Source organism: Leuciscus leuciscus, assembly GCF_965113295.1.
Source record: "Leuciscus leuciscus genome assembly, chromosome: 1".
Classification (NCBI taxonomy): Eukaryota; Metazoa; Chordata; class Actinopteri; order Cypriniformes; family Leuciscidae; genus Leuciscus; species Leuciscus leuciscus.
Genome location: NC_138725.1, coordinates 17,153,908 through 17,171,776, shown reverse-complemented (window position 1 = coordinate 17,171,776; position 17,869 = coordinate 17,153,908). Strand labels below are relative to the sequence as shown.

The following is a 17,869-nucleotide window of genomic DNA, read 5'->3' as shown; positions in this document are numbered from 1 at the left end:
AAAAAATAATCTCGCTTTGGCGCTCCCCTGGTGCTGCGCCCCTATGCGCCGCATATAGTGCATACCCACTTTTTGCGCCACTGCCAGGCATGGCTTACTAGTAAAGCAAGGCAAGTTGATTTGTATTACTTATTTATTTGTTTGGTACATTTCCTATTCAGGCTGTACTCTTAAAGACAAAGTCAACCATAAATATGTCTGCAATGAGGTAGTTAAAGGGTTAGTTCACCCAAAAATGAAAATTATGTCATTAATGACTCACCCACGTCACTCCAAACCCGTAAGACCTCTGTTTCTCTTCTGAAGACATCTTAACCTTATATTAATTAAAATTAATATAAAAAATAAAGTTAAAATGCAATGCATTTAAAGGAGAACTCTGTAACTCTAGCGAACTCTTGTCACTTCTTCGCTGATTTTCCCTTTTGTTGTCGCATGTTTTCCCCACGAGCTCCCCCTACAGCTGTGGGGGGGCGTATATTTCACAACACAGTCGTAAAAAACTCACTTGCGGCGGCCTCCTCCCCCTCTCTACCGCTGCTCATGTGCGTTTGTTTTGATCGGAGCAAGCCAACTGTATCGTGTGGAGCTATGTCTACCGAGGTGAGTAATCTGGTAATACATCATACATGCGTGTGTGTTTATGTCGAATTGCCGTAAAGCAATTTGTGTTTCGCGCTCGTTCTCGTTCTAGTTCTCGCTTCTCACGAGACTTCCAATTTCACTTTGCCGGGACGGCAGTGCGCAAGTTGCAAGGTTGGTTTTCCGCCTGGGAACGCTGGGGGGAGCGGGGAAAGTCACCAATATCACCAGAACAGGTTGTTTAACCATCCAAATGATTTCTAGACAGTTTTATTAAGTTAAAAAAGTTACCAAGTTCTCCTTTAAGAACCATATTCTACACTTTTAGAACATAAAAAGAGGGAGCCCACCGGATGACTCTGATGACATACCTTCCCTCCCATAATTCCTATTCTGCAACATCAAAATATCTGCAAATGTCAAGATCAAGGATTCAAGGATTTAATTGGTACATGCTCTCACATAAAGGAGATTTACATCTTGTCCTGTGTTTAAAAACTTTCAGTCACATCACTTGATGTCAGTGGGACAAAGTATGGAAGACTGTTTCCATCACGGTTATATAACAAAAATATGCAAGTCACAATAATGATAAATGTTGTCAGAATTATGACTTAGTATCTTATAATAAACTTTCACATAATAATGCGACACCTTCTTGCAATAAGATACCTTCCCATTATAAAAACATACAGTAAATCCCATAATAATCAGCTACATCATATTAATGACTCATAATAAACTCATAATAAAAGATAATTTCTCATAATCAAATACTTTCTTGATACTTTCTCATAATTGTCACGGCTTGAAGTAAGGATGACGAATATGAAGGTAGTAACAAACACTTTCTTTACAGTTTTTTTTTTCGATTGCTAAACGACAGTGAGCACAACTGAAGCTACATGTGCAAAACTCTAACTACAGTCTGCACTACCAACAGTCACCTGAGCTAAACAGTTCACATCACCTGCCAAACTCACTCCAAGCAACACAACTCTTAACACACGGCTCAAAACAGGCTCAGTGCAGCCAAACACTATGCACAACCCTCACGGAGATAACACACACTGTCACTCAGAACACACTGAGAGGAAAAACACTATACACAACCCTCACTGAGATAACACACACTGTCACTCAGAACACACTGAGAGGAAAAACACTAGCATCAAACACACCAATACAGAAAATACTAACTTTAAATTTTTACAGTTTGAACAATTTCAGTGACTTCATACAAAATGTAATATTTTCTTCAAAGAAAAGAGTGACATTCTTTCACATGATTTATTGACATTTTTAGAACATAATTCTTTAAGGTAAATGAAAATTAGCAGTTTGCTTCAATAGTCTGTAGTAATTTACGGAATTACAGTAATGAGGAAAAAAAAGGTAGAAAATAAAAGTACATACTGTAATTCAAACAAATAATTGAGGGGCTAATCCTGCCTCTCTTCATCAACATCACATCTAATGTTCTCTCTTGCCATGCACCTGGGGAAGAACCTTCTGGAGTGCCTTATCCATCCCTGGCTTTCTAAACTCTACCTATATATGTATGTGTGTGTGTGTGTGTGTGTGTGTGTGTGTGTGTGTGTGTGTGTGTGTGTGTGTGTGTGTGTGTGTGTGTGTTCACTAACAAGTCTAAAACAAGACCCCTGCTAAGCCTTTCAGCTGAAACTGCAATCAGTGTTTGAAAGGCACAAGGCTGAAATCTATTCTGTTTTGAATGTGTGGTTCACAGTTTTGACAGCAGTGTGTTAGCATTTACACAACGTGCTGTAAATCCACAGTGTTGTGCAGGTTGTGGTTAAAGTCATGGGATAAGTGTGTAGAGTTTTGAAAACTGTGTTCAAGCAATGAAAAACGAACTAGAGTTTGGTCCACATGAACTGCTGCTGTGCAGACTGTAGTTAGAGTTTTGCACATGTGACTCCAGTTGTGTCCACTGTCGTTTAGCAATCGAAAAAAACCTGTAATAATATAAACTCAGGATATACAGGAACGGGTGAGGCAGCGTGTGAAACACGAACAATACCGGACACTGAACTGAAGACAGGCAGAACTTAGATACATGGTGATGATTATCGCAAACGACAGGCGGCTGTGAGGAAGGTGATCAGTGTCCATGGTAACAGATTAGTGGCGGGAAACACAAGTGAGAAATGAAAACAAACTGAAAGTCTAATAACAGAACATAATGGTGACAATCATGATGTACATCTCGTAATGAGAAACTTTCTAGTAATGACTTGATATCTCATAATGATTTTTTTGTAATAATGAGATGGCTTCTCAAAATGATGACTTAATATCTCATAATAATTAAAAACTTTATTGTAATAACTTAACATTGCATAATAACGAGATGCTTTCTCATAATAAGGACTAAACATCTCATAATGAGAAATGTTCTAACAATAATGAAATACTTTCTGGTAATGAGAATTTTTCGTAATAATGAGATACTTTCTCATAATTATAACTCAATATCTCATAATAATGTAAAAAATGTGAAGCAGATAGCAAGCAACCACCAAGATGTCCTGTTGCTCATCATGGCTGTTAGGAAACTAACTTACACAGGAGAGACTTAATGCTCAGCACATAAAGATGAACTACTTACTGTGATCTCAGACTATGATTGTTTTCCATTTGAGTGAGTAAAGAACATGGATCATGGTTTCTCCACTGTATGGATCTTCATGTGTATCTTCAGGTGACTTTTAAAAGAGAAAGTTGTTCCACACTGATCACACGTGTGCGGCTTCTCTCTGATGTGGATCGTCTCATGTCTTTTCAGAACTGCTGACCGACTGAATCTCTTGTCACAGTGTGAACACTTGTAAGTTTTTTCTCCAGTGTGGATCCTCTCATGTGTTTTCAGATGTCCTGACCGACTGAATCTCTTGTCACAGTGTGAACACTTGTAAGGTTTTTCTCCAGTGTGAATTATCTGGTGCAGTTTTAAACTGTCCGCTGTAATAAAAGTCTTCTCACACTCAAAGCACACGTACTCTCTCACACCAGTGTGAATTTTCTGATGTTGATGTAAATATGACAGCAGTGAAAAACTCTTTCCACACACAGAACATGAATGCGGCTTCTCCTTCAAATGAACTATCAGGTGTTTCTTCAGGTGTGATGCCCTAAGAAATGTTTTTCCACATTGATCACATGTGAACGACTTCTCTCCGATGTGGATCAACATGTGAAGATTAAGGGATGATGATTGTGCGAAACTTTTTCCACACTGATCGCATGCGTACGGCTTTTCTCCAGTGTGGATCCTCATGTGTCTCTTAAGGCTATTTTTGTGTGTGAAGCTTTTTCCACACTGATCACACGTGACCGGTCTCTCTCCGGTGTGAACTCTCATGTGAAGCTTAAGATATTTTTTCTTTGAGAATCTCTTTTCACACTGATCACACATGAATGTTTTTTCTCCAGTGTGGATTCTCATGTGAAGATCAAGAGTTTGTTTTTCTGAGTAACTCTTTTTGCACTTATCACATGCATACGACTTTTCTCCAGTGTGTAATCTCATGTGGCGCTCAAGACTTTGTTTGGTTGTGAAACTCTTTCCACACTGATTGCATGCATATGACTTTTCTCCAGTGTGGATCTTCATGTGGACATCAAGATGTACTTTTTGTTTAAAGCTCTTCCCACACTGATCACACGTGTGTGGCTTCTCGCCTGTATGAACTCTCATGTGAATCTGACGATTTTGTTTGCATCTGAATCTCTTTCCACACTGATCACACTTAAACGGCTTCTCTCCAGTGTGAACTCTCATGTGATGCTCATGACCTTGTTTGCATGTGAAACTCTTTCCACACTGAGTGCAGGTGAAAGATTTCTTGGCTCTTCTTTTCTTTAAAAAAATATTTTTAGTCTTTGAGCGACTCAAAGGTTTTTCTCCAGGTTTGACATGATGTTCCTCCTTCACTTCACTCAGTTCTTCTCTCTCCTCCTTCACTTCACTCAGTTCTTCTCTCTCCTCCTTCACTTCACTCAGTTCTTCTCTCTCCTCCTTCACTTCACTCAGTTCTTCACTCTCCTCCTTCACTTCACTCAGTTCTTCACTCTCCTCCTTCACTTCACTCAGTTCTTCACTCTCCTCCTTCACTTCACTCAGTTCTTCACTCTCCTCCTTCACTTCTTCACTCTCCTCCTTCACTTCACTCTCCTCCTTCACTTCACTCAGTTCTTCACTCTCCTTCACTTCACTCAGTTCTTCGCTCTCCTCCTTCACTTCCATCAGGTCTGAAATCAAAGAGAAAAAGTAATTTCATTTTCAATACAACAGAAATAATTCAAAGAGAGGAATATGAAGTAAAAGGACATAAAAAGAGCTCTGATGTAATAACAAAAAGTACTTTCCATTAATGAGGTACATTGATAATAAGTAAAGGTTAATGCCCGACGAGGTGTCCATTGGCAGGTTGTAATGGACGACAATGAGGCGTGAACCATCCGACGCACAGCGGAGGCACTGATCACGCCGAAGTCCATTAATACCTGCCAATGGACACCTCGAAGAGCATTAACCCGCTTATACCATGGTCACTTGCCATATAACACATTTTTAAAACATTAGTTTATATTTTAATTAGTTTTACAATCGAAATCTAAAGTTTTTACACTAGACTTTTAATTCCAATGACTCCCATCCATTTGCATGTGAACGTGGGGAACCAGAAACACAAGTTCCGCTGCGTTCCAGTTCAAGTTGGAACACCAATTCATTATTAGTCATTTATATCATAATTTAAATAGACATTTGATTATTCTATTGAACTCTTTACATTATATTTTACTGGTTCATTTGGATTCCAGTGTCACTTTGAGTGAACTGAGTGAAGGGGAGAATGGGTAAAGGGACTGAAGTGGGAGAAGGAACAAATGAGAAGGAAGGACCAGAGGGAAAAAGCTTTCCTGCATCTTCGGCTGTGGGCTGTGAAACAGAAGCTGTGTGTGTTTGTGTTGTCCGTATCTCAGAAGATCAAAGTATCTGAGGTTATTTCAGCCTTAAACTGTTACTTCTGACATGATTTTCCTCTTTTAAAAACAGAGCATTTCTAAAATTGTGAAACACTCAGGAAGTGACATCATCTGAACTCTTTCTACTGCATGATGGGAGGACAAGAAAATAATCTCAATCCATTGTCTCAGTTTTTACACACACTGTAGCATTGACTGTATTCATCAACCCTGTTACCAAAGTTACTGTAAGAAGAATGATCTCTATAACTGTAGAACTTATATCATTTATGATAAATACAACTTAAGATATTGCTTAAGTTACACTTACAACCCTGTCAGTCATTCTGGAAATGTAATTTACTTGATACATTTTACTGTTTATTGCTTGAAAAATATAATAAAAAAAAGTGTAAACTATATTGAGAATTGTCCAACATTTATGTAACATGGCTGCAAAAACTTGCAAACCAAATATAAACCACAGCTAAAATTATACTTGATTTGATGTTGACAATCAATATAAAAGTTTCTCAAACCTCCCTTTACTGAACATTTGTTGAAAATACCATTTCATAGTGTAACTGTTTATCTAAATCTGATGAAGTGCTTGAATGTTTCTAACATGAATGTTCTTCAGCATCATGAATGAATGAAGAATAAACACCAACCTCTTTGTTCTTCAGGATCTTCAGTGTGTTTCATTCTGCAGGGTTCTGGATCACTCATGTTCTCACTGTCCTCTTTAATAAACTCAGTCTTTGCAGATTTCAGCTCTTCCTGATGCTCTGATGCTCGTCTTCACTTGTAGCTGATGGGAATTTACAGCATTTATTGGAGAATTACAGTGGGAGGAGCTTCACTGATCACGTGACTACTTTGGGAGGAGCTTCACTGTCCATGTGACTGATGTAGGAGGGGCTTCACTGATGATGTAATTGCTGTGGGAGGAGCTGATCTGCCAAAATAAAAAATATCAGTTACTGAGTTTGTTTTAATAGGGTCAAAGACCAGATGTTTAATTTTAGTGTCTGATTGATATTAAATTTACAAAAGTGATTTTTTATACATAGAAAACCCAGTAAATGCAAGTGTAATGTCTCAAATACCTTTTGTGGAGACAAAATGTCAGAATATAGGTGAAATAATGTTGGATCATCATTCAGTGTAACATCTGTGTGTAAAAATGAAACAACATAATTATTCTGACTTTTTTTCTGAAGAGATCATACTAAATTTCATTATTTTTTAAATTATTAAAAGCTTCTTGTTGACAAAAAAAGTGTTTTGAAGGATAGTGGGAGAAGGATAAGTATAAAGAGTATTTTGGGGCTGCACTATGATCCTAAAATACAGTGTTTGAATATGTCATACAATGATTCTTGTTCTAAATATGACTTATATATATATATATATATATATATATATATATATATATATATATATATAGAGAGAGAGAGAGAGAGAGAGAGAGAGAGAGAGAGAGAGAGAGAGAGCATTTATATCTGTCTGTCTATCGTAAAGCAGTTTTTATTTTTAATTCTAACATTATTCTGTTTCTTCCTTAAAATAATGGCAGATATCTAGAAAAGTAGTAAAGAACTGTAATAAAAATACAAATAAACATTTAAAAGCATAAAAGACAGAAATAAACATACGTAACCAACAAATCCCCTCAGTCTGCTGACACCAATGAAATGAGCTTTAAGTGTCAATTTACAGGAGATCTGAAGACATCAGCATAATAAATGAGGTGAAAACAGGAACTATTGTCATGAAATAAAGAGTGTTTTCAGCAGATCTTTTAATATTGATGAGCCTCAGACTATCAACACTCATTCAACAAGCCATTCAGGATCATCAGCAGATCATCTCACTTTATTCTGAGTGTTTGCTGTTAGAAACACATTGAGTCAGGATACATGATAAAAGCCTGTTAAACTGCTCTATTTAAAGATTTTATGATAACTACATTCATTACAATAAAGTAATTAGATCATTAAAATCTGCAGAACCTGAAAACGATCATACAACTTATGTACAATTATGTACTTATACAACTTATGTACAATATTATGTATGTGTCACAGTACATAAGTACCCCCCCCCCCCCCTCCACGTTTTATTACATTACATTTACCCGTTTTATGTTTTCCTATTTTGAACAACGAATGATTTAGTCTAGTATGCCCTATTCGAATGCGAGAAATAATTGTATCTTCGTTTCTATTCCTAAAAACACTTCTTCCATTTCCTACTTGTTTCTGTATACTATACATGTCTACCCTTGTTATCACTATTCCATTCGTCTTGCCATTTGTTGTTTATGAATTCTTTAATTTTACCTTTAACCTCTTTTTTGCTCAGAGTCACTTGAATATTTATCTCGTTATGTTCAGACTGATCTCATGAAATGGCGTATGTATGACACGCCAATTCGTATTTCCATTTTTGGCGTGCCATCAACACGCATAATCACTTTTCAGCGTGTTTATCAACGCCGTTGACTTAACGTTACATTAATATATAAATATATGACCTACCCCAACCCCGTCCCTAAACCTACCCGTCACTGGGGATAATACCATTTATGAGTCTTCCCCTACCATCCTAGGAAAAAAAATATCGCTCCCCAGATGTAGATATACATTTTGCTTCGTTTTGCTCAGACATTTAACAGCGTACACGTACACGCGGAATCACTCTGACATTTAACGGCGTAGACATACACGCGAAAGATGACGGTTCGTTTCGGCGTGGACATACACGCGGATAGCTCAAAATACGTATAACACGCCACTTGACTTGAAAGTGGCGTGTATGTTTACGCAAAGTCATGATGTCATGTTGTTATGTTTTACAGCTTGCTTAGCTAGTTTATCAACCACTTCATTGGCCTCCACTCCCACATGAGCAGGAACCCACAAGAACACTATTAAGCTTACATTACTTATTCTTAACAAACTTGCAAGAATCTCATATATAATGTCTTGCCTTGATGTTTTATTTCCACTTACGAGGCTTGTGATTGCTGCATAAGAATCAGAACATATTACAACTAATCTTGGTTTTACATCCTCTACCCACTGGAGTGCTACCATCATGGCGACTAATTCTGCTGCAAACACAGATGAATCTTCATCAGATGTTCATCAGATCAGATGTTCTTTTCTTAATACTTGTTTGAAACTTAGGAATATATACAGCAGCTGCTGTTCTTCCAGAGATAGGATCCTTAGAACCATCAGTATATATATGCAACCATGATGAATAAATCTGATCTAAATACAGCTGTGCAATTATTTTCTTTGGGATATCTCTCTCATTCTTGATTTTCATTTGAATTTGTAAATCAATTATTGGCATTGGAAATATCCACGGTGGTATACTGGATATTATCACAGTAGGGCTAACATCACAGTCTGCAATACCAGCTTCTTGTGCTTCTCTATGAACAATCCATCCCAAGCTTTTAATGTTTTTGTTCCCATGTTCCCAGCATTCTTCTATTACTCCCTTCACAGGATGACTCTCTTTATGGCCTTTAATATTTACCCAATAATTCAGTCTTATTTTTTTCCTACGAAGTTTTAAAGGAGCTTCGCCAACTTCAACCTGTAGAGCTGCTATAGGAGATGTTCTGAACGCACCACAGCATATTCTTAAAGCTTGATTTTTAATTGCTTCAATCTTTTTGAGTATGGACTCGGTTGCAAATCCGTAAATTATACTTCCATAATCCAAACTTGATCTGATTAATATATTATATATTTTTTTCAACAATAATCTACAAGCTCCCCATATTAACTCCTATTTTACATTTATTGATCAATTGTTTAGCATGTATAGCAAATGTCAGCCTAGATTCCATCCATAAACCAAGATATTTGACTACTGAAACTTGCTCCAGTTCCTGCTTATATAACTTTAACTTAACCTCTGGTACTTTTTTCCTTTTAGTAAAACATATAACTTGAGTTTTAGCCACAGATAATCTAAAGCTCCAATTATTTGCCCATACCTCCACTTCATCTACTGCTTTTTGAATACTTTGTGATACACATAAAATATTACGTCCTCTTTTCCATATTGCCCCGTCATCTGCAAATAATGCTCTTCCTACATCACCTTTTAAATTACAAAAAATATAATTTATCATAATATAAAAATAAAAAAAAACTGGACTGCATACATTTCCTTGTGGAGTTCCATTTTCTATCTTATATGTCTCTGAATATTCTACTCCAACCCTAACTTGAATTGTTCTTTCAATAAGGAAATCCATAATCCAATTGTATAACTTTCCTCCAATTCCCATACATTTAATTTTTATTAAAAGTCCCTCTTTCCAAAGCATATCATATGCTTTCTCGATATGGAATAACACCCCTACCAATACCTCTTTATTTGCTTGAGCTTTCCTGATATCGGCTTCTAGACTTAAAACAGCATCCATAGTATTCCGACCTGCCCTAAATCCACTCTGATATGGTGATACAAGTCCTTTAAATTCCAATATATAGTTTAATCTACGTATAATCATTTTTTCCATCAATTTACATAAATTAGAAGTTAATGCAATTGGCCTATAATTAATTGGATTAGATTTGTCCTTTCCAGGTTTGCCTATTGGTATTATAATTCCATGCTTCCATGAAGAAGGGAGCTTTCCTGCATTCCAAATCTTATTGAAAAGTTTTAAAATAATTTCCAAAGATCTATCTGATAACTGTTGAATCATTTTTCCATCCAGAAAACAGAAAAATATGAATTACCTCAACAACAGTAATTGTCGTTTCAGTTGCTGTGACAAGAATATATTTATTAGCAAAATACGTCAATCAACATTGCACGGACGAACAAATTTACATTGGCTAAACAAAGTATTTTTACTGAGAAGAACTAAAAAATACTTGAGACAACTCAAAAGTCTTACTGCATCAAATTGCCATATATTTTTGTTTACTCAACTATTTATTTTATACAGTGTACATTCATTACAATAAAGTAATTAGATCATTAAAATATGCATAAACTGAAAACAAAAACTTAAAAAAAATAAAGAGCACCACAAGCATTATTATTCAAAGTGCAATAAGTACAATATTATTTATGTATAGATTTAAAATGTCTCACGTGACTCATAGGCTCGATGTATAGTATTTAGCAGTATCTGTTGCAGTTTATTTTACCAATGTGAAGTAACTAACACATTTAATCCAAATGTGTCAAAAGACAGCAGCAACATATTCAGTAACAGTTCTCACACAAACATCGAGACAATCACACAAACGAACACAAAATCGCTCAGGTCTGAATGAACTCAACATATTCTCCTCATGCTCGCTGCTGCTGCACTAACTGTTTATTTCAGCAGGAAGATGCCAGAAAAGACGCACAAGTATCGTTGTGATCGATGAAAACAATACAGAAATGAGTCTGTCGCTTAACCCTCTGAGGTCTGAGCTGTTTTCTGGCCCTGGAGGTGTTCTGACATGCTCTGACATTTGTGCTTATTTCTGTTACTTGTGACATTGTCATGGCTAAAGTCTTATTACACTGTATTTAGCACAAACTCTGCTACAATAATATATCAGCAGCATGTATGTAAAAGTTTGTAGTTTTGAGATAATGACATTTATGTGTGGTTTGTGAAAATACCAAAAAAAATTGTCACTGAAATAAGGCCATGAAACCCATTCTGATTATTTCTTCACAAGACTTTTGAAAATTGTATCACGTAGCCTAGAATATTTGCTCCAAAACTATGTGAAAATCACCCTGACTGCTCATTCAGATAAGACAATATACTGATTTAAAATTTCTAAGACGTGTTTTGTGTGAGAAAGCCATATGCGAAGAGGCGTGATCATCTCATGAATATGTAAGGTTTTAACACCTGAGAAAGACAAAGACACTCCCCTAACTGCCCTATTAGGAGCGATCAGGCCCTGTCATTCAGAGCAACCTTGCACAAAGAATGAGGAGATTTAAAAAAGAATGGCTTTTAGATTGTTTGGATTTATTTACAACACAACATAATCCAAAAATACACAACAAATGACAAAAGAGCACATTGAAAACAATGATCCAAAGACAGAGACCTTTGTGCCATTCATAAAAACATTGTACATACCATTTCCAAGGTGTTTGATTTTCACTTTACCATGTTCATGTACAGAGACTCATGTGAATGTTGAAGTCAGCAGGACTCAGTTGCATCTGGTCCCTGAAAGAAAAGAAAAAAAAGTGAACATACTGGTATCAAGAGAAACTAGGCCTGCACGATTTTGGGAATAAATTTTAGATTTTTCTGGTTAAAATAGCTTTTTAAAATTCACAGAATACACACACACAAATGTTTCCAACAATATATAATATAATGAACACCAATATTTGTTGTGCCTTGTAGGCACAAGCTATGTGCAGTACTGCATAAAACAATAATAACAATAACCTATAGCAGCCTATAAATCTTCCAAAAGATTTCAGTAACAATGCTAGAGAATTCGTTATGATGATATGAAATGAGATAATAGTAAAAACATAAAGCCTAATGTTTGGTGCATTTTTCCTTTCAAACGCGATCGCGCTCCAAAATATGATACATTCAAACGCGATCGTGCTCCAAAATATGATACATTCAAACGCGATCGTGCTCCAAAATATGATACATTCAAACCCACAGCGCGCTCCAAAATATGATACATTCAAACGCGATCGCGCTCCAAAATATGATACATTCAAATGCGATCGCGCTCCAAAATATTAAACATTATGGTTATACATATCTATGTTTGAGCAGATATCCACAAACAGTATTTAACAGTAAACACGGGTCTAAATAGTATAATATTCACCATATATCTAGCAACAGTTCAACTGCAATGTGAAGTTTATGCAACAATACCATAAACTAATAAGTAAGAATTTCTTACCTTACATCTTTCTTGTCTTCAAATCGCGTTCTTCTTCTTCTGAGGTAAATCCAATGTAAGCTCACAGCGTGTCTTCCAAACTCGACGAAAAGCAGAGACTTGTGAAGTGTTTTGGTGTTTTGTGTTTGAGGTAACGAGGGCGTTCGCGTTCCATGTGGACGATTTGCATGTGAATCACTTTTGCGCGAGTGGGCGTGTCGAATTAAAAGTAATTAGCAAGCGTTTGAGATACTGGACATCCTGTTGGTTTTATACAAATTACTTAAACAGAGAATATTTGTTTTCAGTTTGAATCCGATCATTTAAAAGTACACACTTAAATGTGTAAAAAGGTATTTGGCTCATAAATGTGTGAGAAGTATTCGCTGAGTTTTGTTTCAGTTTATAGACGTGCTCAAGAAAAAAAAGTTTACCGCGATGGAGAGGCAGAACGCACACCCTGTTTATTTTCTTTATTTTACAAAAATACAATGTTTTGATTTGATTGTAAGTGGACACATACAAAAGTAGAAATATCACAGATTTTTTTTTATATTTCTTTTTTCTGTATGACCATAAATGACGGAGTAATTTAAGTTTGTTGTGCTACAATGTGAAGAAAATCCAGCAAAACGCGGGGGCGCGTTTGCCGACCTCAGAGGGTTAATCAAACTGTATAAAGTGTGTTTGATGGTTGTGTAAATATGAGAAATACCGTGAACTGCTCTCCTCACCTCATAAGACTCGACGTTGAAACTCAAAGGGAATGGAAGGCGCGAGCGGTGATGCCATCAGGATAATGATGACACTACATTGTTCTTAAAAGATGAAAACAACGTGTCAAAGGCATTTAATTAATCAGTTTTCTTTCAGTAGATACGCGAACCGAATTTTCCCGAGAACGCTTTATCTGTAGAGTGGTAAAGGGATCCTCCATAAGGTGAAACTAGTTGGCACTTTAGCACCCCGCTATGACATCGGGTCCAGGCGCAGGTCCTTCAGAAGAATATCTCAGTTTTTTCATATGGAGCTACACTTGCACAACTTTGATTAATGTTTGCCTGTGAGACTGGGTTATTGTTACTTGGCATTTCATTAGCAGTTTTGGTAGATTTGGGCTTACACTTTTGTCAAGTCTTCATAATGCTCCCTGAGGTGGCGTTCCAGATGACTGTGGAGATTAGTTGTATTCCCTCTCGACGTGGCCACAATTTTTCGGCAAGACTTAGTGACACCGTCACTAATGTCCACATATCGCGGTTTTTGCATGTGCAAATTCGTTATTTCAAATGGAGGCGTATAATGGAAGCACGTTTTTCCAGGCCCGTCTATGCAACGAAGAGATGAGAACACTCAACTTTACAGAACGCCGCAAAATCACCGCAGGTCACGTGACAAAAACCAACCGATCAGCGTTTCCGTAACAACGAACAGCTGATCATAGCCGTACAGGGCGGGATTTTATTTCTCATCTCAATAAATATATCTAGTAGTAAAGCTAATGCAAGGGCTAGAAATCAATTAATCCTTTGCTGATACTTTCTCATCATCATGGAAAGCGCTCAGTGCAGTTCATGGTTGCATAGCAATGACAGACGCCATGGGAGCGCAAGCGCTTGTGGAAAGAAGGAGATAGCGGCGCGGCCGCGCTTTCCGGGCGTTTTTAGACGCGATATGTGAACGGCCCCTTACACAGTACCTGCATTTGTGACACATATTCTCTTATTGAAGCCAAAATATTGCAATATATCAGACGTACAGTAAGCACAGGTTCTTTGCTGTTGTCATTTTCCTCGCTTGTCTCTACTCCCGCCATTAGTTTTAATTTTCCACTCTCTGCTCTGAACCACTAGGTTCCCCTTTAGGCCCAGCATAATAGCACCTACTGGGGAGGCGGGTATTAAAATAGTAAGGCTCCATCTGATTGGTCGAATTTGGATAAACAAACTATGCATGAAACACACAAATGCTTGGCACATAAAATAAATGTAATTTATCGCACCTCTCTGCGATACGGATATCGCATACTATTCAGTGTTTCCCACACATAGATTATTTCGTGGCGGTAATGTTGGAGTCCCGACCTTTAGCCAACAAGCGATTACGCCTTCTTTAGTAAGTTAACTAACGTTAGTCGCAAGTTTGCGGTAGTTGGGTTGTCGAGGTCAAAACACTATATAAGCTGTTGTGTCATTTTTAGGGTGTTAATTGTGTGGATTTTGGGTTGGGTGTGTGGATTTTGTTAAAGGTGTGAAGTATTTTTTATTCATATTTTATATAATAAAGTTCTATGTAACAAATTATTAATGAAGGAATTATTTTGAACCACAACCCCCCCTCCCTCCCCCTCCCTCCCCCTTTTAATTGTTTAGGTGGCAGCAAAAAAGAAAAAAATTGTCCCGCCAAAGCCTTAAGGCCTGTCCACACCGGGACGAATTTCGCACGCGATATTCGCCGACGTTTAACGCCTCGTGACTAAACAAAGGGCGCCAATGTGAGTGTGCACACCGACGCGAAAAACGCCACGCGTAAAAGCGTCATTTTTAAAAAAAACGCCTCGGGTTCGTTTTTTTGGTTTCAAAAACTATCCGACCAATGAGATTGCCGCTTTTGCTCACGTGTCTGGAGCTTCTGAAGTTACAGTAAAACACAACTTGGGGGCGCTCAAACACAAAACGGTCTTGCCGAGCACACATACGTAACGGCGAAGAAGATATACGCCGAGTAGCGTCTACACTGCCGGGAAGAAATAAGACGAGGAAGATGCAAGGCAAGATGAATGTAGAGCTGCTGGTCTCGTTGGTGTCGGAACATAAAGAACTATATGACAAACGCGACAGCGACTACAAAAATCTTCATAAAAGAGAACTGTTATGGAGTGGTATTAAGCGCCATCTAATGTCAGGGAATGAATTTGCATGTTCACTCGGATCATCGTCAGCGAAAATCGCTTGGGTGTGAACACAAAAAACGCGTTGAAAAACGCTGCCGAATAAAGCGTGCCGATATTCGTCCCGGTGTGTACGGGCCTTTATTTGATGGGTTATTGTGATTTATAAGTGATGTAGATGTGATAGGGCACGTTACCTGAGGGAGAGAAAGAGAAAAGAGCTCTTCCCTCGTGCGCTTACTCTCTCTGTCTTCAAACTAACAGCAGTGTTTTTTCTCTCTCTCCCTCACACATATTACGGTAAAATATTTTTAAGGATGGCCTTAATGACTGGTTAAAACAACTGATCTGTCCAAAACTGAACTATGGAAATATGGTGTATAATCATTTACTCAGAACACCTCTGAAATAAGAAAATGAGAAAGTGTGCTTACCCCATTTAGCAAGAGTTGTTAGTTAGAAATTTAAGCCTTAATAATTCACAGTATGTTTAGGGTATTTATATTGACTGAGTACTAGTAAATTACTTAGCTAGCTGCTAATTTTATTCAATTGCATATGGTAGAAAATTTGACTTTGTTAAAATAAACATTTTAATACTACTTATTATTGATATGATTATACCAAAATCATTGTTACATGGTGTTTAGCATGCTCTCTAAATGCAGGGCTGCATTTAGAAAAATTAACGCCTATCTTGTGTACCTAATATTTATCCAAATGAGTCAATAATAAATCAAATCACAAGAATTGAATTGAAATCGTGAAATTTGTTTCAAGCAATAAAAAAAAAAAAAAAATAGCTTACCAGAAATTGTACCATTATATAAACATTGTAACATGTTGTCACTAAACTTAATAAAATTCAGTTTAGTTACTAAAATGTTTTGACAATCACAATACACTTATTGTGATGCATCACACACACACACACACACACACACAAAAAAACAACAACAAAAAAAACACTTTCTGATTTCACTTCTCCCATCTCAGCCTAGATTTCGGCCCAAAATAATTGTTTTAACTAATTGTATATCAGCGAGGGGTAGGAATTGTCAGGAACCAGTATTGTACAAAGTGGACTCGCAACAAACTCTCATATGTGTTGTGAATAAATGTTAACACAAGTGTATTTGATGTCACATAACATGACTGACTGTAGCAATTTACCTTGTATATCAACATGTCACCACTAAAGCCTTGTCTTGAATGTGTACTATATTTTCAGATTATGACTAGTATACAGGTAATACTAGCAGGAATACTATAGAATGTTACCATAAAATAAATAAAAAGTTACAGAAACAATGCAAAAGAATTACACTATTAAGGACCACAAGTTCATTACAGGAAAATTCCAAGTATTACTGCAGGAATATGACAGTAGCACAAGAATATCACAGCAATATTGTATACAATACAACAAAATCATGTGGTAAAGTGTCCCAAAAAACCACACAATACTACACACTTACACAGTTTCGTGAGGTACTTTTAATGGTTTATCACATGGAATACCGCAGGAAATGTTTGCAAGGGGTGTCTAAAGCTTTGTTAGCTTATTAATGTACCAGGACCAGCCATTAAAGATGAATCTAGAATATACACCAACCTGCTTGTTCCTCGTGTTTTATTCTCCAGGGTTCTGGTTCACTCGAGTTCTCCTCAATCTCCTCTTTTAACAAACACGATCTTCTCAATTCAGTTGCAGCAACTACACATATTCCTGCTCGGATGGGAATATTACAGGCATGTATTCACCCGATTCAAAATCTTTCTGGACTAAAAGTACATTAATAAGAGTTTGTATGAAGCCAGTTGCACGATGTATAACACCAGAGATCAAGCTGTAAACTCATCTTGAAAACAAACGCATGACTTAACGCCACCCGCTGGACTGGAGAGTGAAGCGTCGAGAGTCTGAGGGAAAATACTAAGAGAGAAGATAGGCTTGTTCGACTTCATGCAGCTCTGCGCAGACCGATCGGCGGCTGACTTAAAGCAGTGCATGCCGGTTAGAAATTTTGTCCGACTTGATACAGCGCCGACGCCACGTGACTGTGACGTATGCCATCAAAGTACCGCGAGAGCAATTCGAGAGTAGCCGGAAGGGAACAAGATGGCGGGCTAAGCACATGTGGTTATCTCGGCTCTTCAGCAAATTTTGAATCTTATAACAATTTTCAACTTTTTACCATCCCAATTGTTGTGTATCAGTGAATATAGACTATGTCAGCAAAAAAGACTTCTAATAACCCAAAGATAGTCATCCCAGGAGGACAGAAAGCTGTTAAAGCCTCGGATGCTCTAGCCGAACATGGATACGTCATGGACGTCGACCACTCTGATCACAAAGAGAAACGCAAAGAATCTTCCTCCTTACAGAACACCCCAACTAAAGCCTCAGCCAAGAAACAAAAAGGTGAAGTGAACCCCGAAATTTCAAACTCCGCGCTTTTGGAAACTTTAGTTGCCAGATTTGACCTGC

At 37.4% G+C, this 17,869-nt stretch overlaps 1 protein-coding gene and 1 long non-coding RNA gene across 3 annotated transcripts; both read right to left on the bottom strand.

The window, feature by feature from the left end:
- On the bottom strand, positions 1–1,888 carry LOC309477171. Its single transcript, XR_014198556.1, has 2 exons — positions 905–1,888; positions 1–387 (listed from the first exon to the last, which is right to left on the bottom strand). It is a non-coding gene; the product is annotated as an uncharacterized lncRNA (long non-coding RNA).
- Positions 1,889–2,045: 157 nt separating this feature from the next.
- Positions 2,046–17,241, bottom strand: LOC309499825 (uncharacterized protein). 2 transcript variants are annotated; one of them, XR_014206355.1, is made up of 3 exons: positions 16,994–17,241; positions 6,681–6,745; positions 5,494–6,529 (listed from the first exon to the last, which is right to left on the bottom strand). XR_014206355.1 is itself a non-coding variant. In XM_082171316.1 (2 exons), the coding sequence occupies exon 2, from the start codon at positions 4,847–4,849 to the stop codon at positions 3,263–3,265; it is 1,587 nt and encodes a 528-aa protein (XP_082027442.1). In that variant the 5' UTR covers positions 4,850–4,854; positions 16,994–17,241; the 3' UTR covers positions 2,046–3,262. The 2 variants fall into 2 exon arrangements, 1 of the variants encoding a protein (XP_082027442.1); XM_082171316.1 differs by lacking the exons at positions 5,494–6,529; positions 6,681–6,745 and adding an exon at positions 2,046–4,854.
- Between the last annotated feature and the right edge of the window lie 628 nt (positions 17,242–17,869).

What these genes read in the sequence shown, in the direction of transcription:
- LOC309499825 (XM_082171316.1), bottom strand. Translation starts at nt 4,849, where the DNA reads ATGGAAGTGAAGGAGGAGAGCGAAGAACTGAGTGAAGTGAAGGAGAGT.